This window comes from Eschscholzia californica, unplaced genomic scaffold, assembly GCF_041429995.1.
Source record: "Eschscholzia californica isolate CP2 unplaced genomic scaffold, dmEscCali1.0.p SCAF_4, whole genome shotgun sequence".
Classification (NCBI taxonomy): domain Eukaryota; kingdom Viridiplantae; phylum Streptophyta; class Magnoliopsida; order Ranunculales; family Papaveraceae; genus Eschscholzia; species Eschscholzia californica.
The window spans coordinates 4,542,210-4,549,842 of record NW_028238461.1 but is presented as its reverse complement, the minus strand read 5'-3'; the positions used below and the strand labels follow the sequence as shown (position 1 = coordinate 4,549,842).

The window sequence follows — 7,633 nt, the reverse complement described above, 5'->3', positions numbered from 1 at the left end:
AATGTCTCAAAAACTTGATGAAAATATATAGTCAAAGAAAAGCTTACCTCACGATTTAAGTCAAGACTTTGAGTAAATAGTAGTTGTTTTTTTAATTATTATTATTATTATTAAAATCTCTAAATTAATTGTTAAAGTTTTAAAATATTTACATGTCTTCTAGAAGATCTCTAAAATAATAATGGGAGTGATATGTAGTTTTATGGTTATCATTCTCTCTTCCTCCAGTGTGGAGCTTACAAACATGGGTGTTAACAATTCAGATCTAGTTCGAAGATCTGACTATCCAAATTTGGAACTTATTAAAAATTACAGTTCCATTTCGTAACAGTTTATGTTCAATCCTATAATACAAGGATCCATAACCATAACATATAAAAAAATGCGGTACATTGGATGTATGGTATTTATCGGTTCTCTTTAAGACATGTTATTTATCGTTTTTACAACTAATTAGGAAGGTTCTATTCGCTAATCGAACTTTTCGTTAATCGGTACGCAAAAATTATCGACTGTAATTTTTGCCTCGTAAATGGATACCCATTGCCACCCAACTTACAAAACTTCCACTACAATAGGGTAATGATTGTAGAGATGGGGCGCCTATAGAACTTTTCGCTAATCCGTAGAGGAATGCTCTTCAAACGAACTTGGCCGCCAATCGCCATAGACGAACGTGGTGTGAGAACATGGGGCAACTTCCCGGGAGTACAGATTCTCATCCAGCTGTAACCCTCCGAATGAAAGGGCTAATTAAGCTTTGGCCCCAACCTGTGGCCAACCATATGTTTATATCCATATGTGTCTCCAATTCCAATTTGAACCCATATGTGTCAAATGTTATTTTTGACTCCCAACTTTTGTTTTATAACTTTTCCCATTTTTTCTTTGGAACCAGTCATCGACAGAGAGTATCTAGATGGTCGATCTTCTGTCGACGACTATCTATTTTGTATTTATTCTCTCCACTACCCCCATTACTACCACCCCTATTTTCATCCACCACTGTGAAAACCATCTCTTTTCTAAACCTCCACGACCCTATACCTTGAAATTTAAATTCCCATCTTCACCCATTACCAGCAAAGATAAATAATCTCTGTAACCCTAAGTCCCCTCCATCATTAACGAGACTTTTTTTTTTTAGAAATCAAACTTCATTTAAATGTCAATAGACTAATGAGAATTACATCATGAAGTTGAACAACAAAGACACAACCAAAGTCGGACAAACAAGAGAAGTTATGCCCACTTGGGGTGCCACTAGAGCTGCCTGATCTAACTGGTGGGCTATTTCTGGTGCAGTCGCCACTAACCATCTGAGGGTAGTTTTAAAACCGATGCTTCTTTCACCTTTTTCTCTTCTCGTCGTCAACCGTCGGCGTCCAAATCTTCGATTTGCGTCTCTGGTTCTGGTACATCGGTATAGAGAGTTGTAAGTTGATGAAGAAACTCCTAATAGTTGTCCATGATCAAAACACTCGGTCTGATTAAAAACGAAAATAACAAAAGGATCCTAAAGACCAACAAAACAGACCCTAAAGACCAACAAAGAAACATAACCTTTATTGTACTAATAAGTAGAAAACTAATAACTCTCTCTTCTCCCTTGCTCCGCATTACCACATCAACCCAATACCCAAAGCAACTCCAATATCAATGACCCTTTTTGAAATTCAAATCAAGCTTAGCCTTGTGACCATTAAGGTATACAGGTCTTCAAGTTAAACAAATTGAGAATGGGCAAAAAAGAAAAGGTAGGAATAGTTTTGGTTCTATGTTGATTGACAAGTTGTGTTCTTCAATATAGTTTGGAGAATTCAGAAGCATGGTTATTTAACATATCTTGAATATAAATCTGGTTCAAGATAATGGGGTTCCAAACAAAGGTAATGGTGGTTGTAGACGAAGAAATAGGTAAAAGTGTTAAATGAAAGAAATCAAAAATAAAAACCACTGGAGCAAAACTAGAAAATGGAAAACAAATTGGGGGCTAACACTAACATCCACACACATATGGGGGTCAAATTTGAGCTAGACACATATAGGGGTGAGGACAAATTTGCCCGTTAGGTCATAAAGTTGGAGCAAAATTAAATACCCCCAACTCTATCTCTCTCTTTCCTTTTTTTTCACTAACAAACTCAAATTGATTCCTCAAGGGTTCCATCCTCTGTATTCAAGCCATCCCCTTCTCAACATTCCTATCATCTCTCTCTCTCTCTCTCTAAAAACCCATAATCTCTCTCTCTCTCTCTAAAAACCCATAATCTCTATCTCTCTCAAGAATCCAATTTCTTCACCATCTAATCTCTCTTTCTCTCTCTAAAATAAACATGTCAGACCCACACAATTTAGAAATAGAGAGCCAGAAAAATCATCATCAAAACAAAAGAAAACGTGGATGTTGCATTGTATCTATATCAATTCTTTTTTTCTTACTCACTCTTCTTATTACCTTCTTAATCCTAGCTTTCACAACTTTCAAACCTAAAGATCCCAAAACTCAACTCATGTCAGCCAAAATCAACGGTCTATCTCCTCGTATCTCATTAACAGCTCGCAAGATCGAATTCAACATCACGATTGACCTCGAGATACTCGTTACTAACCCTAATCATGCTAGTTTCAAACATGGTCAAGGTCAGAGTCTAGTATTTTACAGAAATATTCAGGTCGGTGAAGTTGATCTATTTCCAGGTGATATTCCGGCGAGAGGAAATGAAACTATGAAATCGAGACTTAGTATTCAAGCGGGTCAATTTGGGTCGGAATTAAACAGTTTGATTAGTGATGTTATAGGTGGAGAAATTACGATTGAAACGAAAACTAGGGTTCCGGGGAGAGTAACGGTTCTAGGGTTTATTAAGAAACATGTGGTGGCATTATCTGATTGTGAGATTACGATTGGTTTTCCTGATCTCAAACTTCGCCGACAACTGTGCCGTAACAAGACGAAGCTCTGATTTTAGTTTTGAAAAAGAATGTTTGTTAGGTACAAATTGGTCTTTTTTTATCTAACTAGATCCTACGTCTGACTTGACTGGTGAGCTAGTTTCGAGAAGATCACTCGTCTGAATTACAGATGTGGATTTATCTGAGTCAGACGTTTCAGATTCAAACGTGGGACAAATGAGTTTACTCAGGTGAGTAGTGATATTGAGATGAAAAAACACAACCCCACAGGCCCACATTGAAGTTGATATTAGGTTAAGAGTATGAGTTGTGAGATATGGAAAATTTAGGGTTTTGAGTGATTTGTTTTTAGTATTTAAATTTGTGTGGGTTTTATAATCGTTTATTGTATTTACCCTTTATGAAAAATAATATCTTTTAGTTGGTGGATTTGCTTTTGACATCGACCACCATTACCCTTTGATACTTTTAATAATTTGAACATTAATAATGTTTCTAAGGGATTTATAATTACAAGGACTTATGGTTGATTAATTTCATACTCACTTTAAATCAAATTGTTAATGTGAAAGCGAAATAAAAAGCATACTTATAAATCGACTCCCTCCCCTTCGGACTACTTTAGTCGCTTTCATCCATAACGATTATATTATGTATTTTCTTGATCAATGAAGAAGGTATCAACAAAAGTCATGTATAAGCACAATTTTTCAGATGTTTTATTGCATCATTCATGTCATATGTGATGGTAGAGTTAATGCTATTGTAGTAAACCAAATGAGATATGTCAGTTAGGGTATATTTATGAACAAAAGATCCGTTGGAGATGGTGTCACTTGATGGTTCAACACTGAAGAGAGGGGACCTACAATATTGAGCTGGATATTTGAAGATCCATGGAGAAACAGCCACCTAAGCGCCAGCGGACCAAAATTTTATCAGAGACATGCAATAGGAAAATGCTAAATTTACAAAGGACTTGGTGGGTTACTCGTACTCCTGTGTGGCCGCGTGCAATAACAACCGAGTAATTTGCCCTCGGCTTGGTTGGTAATAGCCAAAGGCGTGGGCTCTTGAGTGAGATTACGACTCAAGTTCAGCGGGTTATGGTATACGCACACCTACAATACTTTTTTTAGTCGAAACACCTATAAATCTATAATACTTGAGTGATGGAAAATTTTAAGTATCCTATATATTTAAACAGGCCAGTGGCCATTTGGAAGATAAGTCTAACAGTCTATTTTTTGTTTTGAATTTGATTAAACCTAAAAGACGAAAATTTAGAAAAGAAATACAATTTGAACTCTTTTAAGTAATTTGAACTCTTTCTTCATTGATCCAAAGACACAAACATTGATCCATGAATCATGATAACATTACGATTCAAGAACACAATTGATTCTACATGACTAGATACATATGACCCTAATGTGTATACAATAAACTGTGGTTTGTATCAAATTCCCCTCAAGTCCGACCTATATGTTTTGATGGACCGACTCCGACATGCCCCGAGTCGAGCAAGTACCCCTTGGGAGGTGTGGGCTTTGGTAGGCAAGGTCGTGGGATACATAACCGGGCCTAACCCAAATAAACTTGTCACATGACTTCGTAGTTTAACGGCTGACAATTAACATCCAAAACTAGGTAATTTTCTATCCGCTAACGTTAAAACCTTAAGAATTTTACAATCTTCAAAATGGTCGAGTCCTCGAATTGTCATCACCATGACCGCACATGAGATAACACCGACCGGAAAGGAAAGAAACGTAAGATATGTGCTCTGGCTATGGCCCAAACAACTTCCCTAAAAGTTGTCCATATATTGATAAATTGTGCTCCATAAATTACAAGAAAACTCTAATGAGAAATGAAATTATGCCATGCCAATATATCATGTATCCCAAATATTGTAAAAGTGAGAAATCTCACTCAAATCTCAGAAGAGAGAAAAGCTCATTAACAAAGAACTGCTAGATAAATAATTACTTGCAAAGTTACAATTTCGATCATTTACTATACATTGTTTTGTTTCCGACCCACCGCATAAATTCTATCACAAAGAAGAATTAGAAACTATCAGAAACTATACATGAATCTAGGTAATCAAATTGAGGGTCAAAGAGAACAATTGCAAACTTACCCATACAAGCGGAACTGCAAGATAAATAATGAACATGCACTCGTATATCTTCATTCTGTTGAGGCAGGATTTCGACAGAAATTTCAGAATTTGGTAGCACACAAAAATTTTGTTTACTTCAAAATTCAAGCTTTCTTCGTATTCTAGAATCGATTTTTCTTGCACTCGCCCAAGGTTTCTTAGGAGCACCAGGACAAGTTTCAGCAATTCCATTCAGATAAGGAACCGATGTGGGTGTTTTAAGTCCCTCGAGAAAGGTTTCAGCTACAACTTCCTCGATCTTCTTTGAAACAACGGCATTCAAATATGACTCATATATCGAGTCCAATAATGTACCTTCATTTGATAAGACATCCATAGTATCACTTCCATCAATTACCTTGTCGGAATCTTCATCGGAATCATCTAGCAAATCAAAGTTAAGCCTTCGAGAAACATGTTTCCGAGATTTTGCAGGAAATTTATTAACACGGGGAGCTAACATTAAAGCATCAGGGCCTGGAGCAAATGAATTGAACACATCATCTTTGGGTGTTCGACAGGAAGAATCAAGATCCTCAGTCTGATCAGTTCCACCCGAATCGGAAGAAACTACTACTGGTGTTGGAGAAATTGAAGTCAACGGAGATATACAGCGAATAAGTGTTTCCACACTCTCTTTGTCCGGATTGGGGGTTATCGGCCCAAGCGGAACCTTCCCCTCAGCTACTTCTGGTAGCACAATTTCTGCAATTTCTACTACTTTAATCTTCTCATTGAACGAAGTTTCCTGGGTTGTATCTAAATCGTGTTTGGTTTCCTCTATGTAAGTCTCTGTCTCCATAACTAAAAAGAAGTAAAAGAAATAAGTCACAAGTCATTCCAATCTATAACAAAAATTCTTCAATTTACAAAACCCTAAAAAAATCAAACAACACTAAACCCTAAAACAGTTAAAGAACCCTAATTTAAGTCATCTTCGACAAAAATAAGTGAACAGCCTAAATAAACATCAATTGGCTATCCGATACGGCAATACCCCAATCAAGCTTCTTTAACATTTACAAAACCCTCGTACAGTGAGTTGATTCATAAATTTCATACTAAATTAAAGAAAGATCTAAACTTGAAATAATGAAACCACATTCTCTGCCGATAATAATCTGAATTTCAAGAAAGGACCGAAAATAACACAGTGAATTACTTTTTATAAAACTTCAGAACCCTAATTCTTCAGGGAAGTAAGACTAACAAATAAGAAAGTTACAAACTTAAACAGAAATATAAACCCTAAATCTTCAGGAAAGTAAGAGTGAATCAATGTTAAAACCCTAAAAGTGATAAAAAGGTACCTGATTATGAGGGGATCGAACAAAACCCAGAAAAAAACCTAAAAGAGATGCGCGGCGGGAAGACGAAAAAAAAGGAAGCAAATTTGAGTTTTGGGGGCAGTCGAGGATTTATAAAAGAGAGGAAGAGTTTCAAAGTGAATGACGTCGTTAGGTTTCTAACCAAACAGAAGTCGGAACGGTCCTTAGATTAGCTCCGTTATCTACCCAACCAATCACATCCTGCCACGGCAAAACCAACATAAGCTATTTTTGCCACCTCAGTCAAACATGGATACATCGTCCAGATGTGATAATGACGATAATTGCGTATGTTAAATCAATAATTAAATAGTGTCTAGAGTCCAACAAACTTATGTTTTGTTTTGGAGTTTATGTCAACGCTATCAACCACACGGCGGGGCAACCACGTGCTTTCGTTTATGGGTTTTGATAGGGATACGGGTCTAAAGAATGATCATTTCGAAGCCCACCAGGGGCGGACCCAGCAAGGGGCCTGTGGGAGCACGTGCCCCCACGGCACAAAGCTGGGTTCCAGTAGCTGCACCATGATGCGTGGGTCCTTGGCTCTGGCCAAAATAAACTTATATTAAGTTTAATAGGTGATAAATATAACAATAATTAGAGTTAGTCAAGTGGTTCTTTAGTAGTTCCTATACTCTACCCATCTCAGGTTCAAGTCCCACATGTAGTACTTCTTTTCAACTTTTTGGCCTTTTTTTTTTGGTAATTTAGTTTTGTTCATTTAAGCTTTGCTAATGTTATATTATTGTCCGAAAATTATCTATGACATCTATTATTTATCAACAGATCTTAAATTGTTAGTTTCATGCATTTGTATGATGATTTAATCATCAATAAAGTTTACGTCAATCTCATTTATTCTTATATGAAGGCCTAAAATTGAATTTAAAATTTTAATATATGTTAGAATAATGATGGAGAGATAGTATATGCACAAAAGAATTTTTAAGTTATAGTTTACAAATGCATCTATCTATGTGACAAGTGAAAATTTACACTTTACTGATTTTAGGTTGGTCTGGATTGACTTAAGATCCTGTTGTGCCCATGGCGGGTTCTTTTTAGTCAATGAATTTATGTTTGTTCTAAACTCAATTCTTTGAACCTACTTTTATTTCACATAAGGGTAACATACACTTTCTTTTTCCATTCACTCTCACATCTCTTTAATGAACGATCATTGATATAATTATAATTGTTTAATTTGTTTAGTTTTTAA

At 36.2% G+C, this 7,633-nt stretch overlaps 2 protein-coding genes across 2 annotated transcripts; one reads left to right on the top strand and one right to left on the bottom strand.

Annotated features, from left to right (window-relative positions):
* Nucleotides 1–2,109: 2,109 nt before the first annotated feature.
* On the top strand, nt 2,110–3,345 carry LOC147541815 (uncharacterized). Its single transcript, XM_086638517.1, has one exon. The coding sequence runs from the start codon at nt 2,337–2,339 to the stop codon at nt 2,964–2,966; it is 630 nt and encodes a 209-aa protein (XP_086494643.1). The 5' UTR covers nt 2,110–2,336; the 3' UTR covers nt 2,967–3,345.
* Nucleotides 3,346–4,878: 1,533 nt separating this feature from the next.
* LOC147541814 (uncharacterized) lies at nt 4,879–6,539 on the bottom strand. The gene is made up of 2 exons (XM_086638460.1): nt 6,394–6,539; nt 4,879–5,887 (listed from the first exon to the last, which is right to left on the bottom strand). Exon 2 carries the CDS (start codon nt 5,883–5,885, stop codon nt 5,181–5,183), a length of 705 nt encoding a protein of 234 aa, XP_086494586.1. The 5' UTR covers nt 5,886–5,887; nt 6,394–6,539; the 3' UTR covers nt 4,879–5,180.
* Between the last annotated feature and the right edge of the window lie 1,094 nt (nt 6,540–7,633).

What these genes read in the sequence shown, in the direction of transcription:
- LOC147541815 (XM_086638517.1), top strand. Translation starts at nt 2,337, where the DNA reads ATGTCAGACCCACACAATTTAGAAATAGAGAGCCAGAAAAATCATCAT.
- LOC147541814 (XM_086638460.1), bottom strand. Translation starts at nt 5,885, where the DNA reads ATGGAGACAGAGACTTACATAGAGGAAACCAAACACGATTTAGATACA.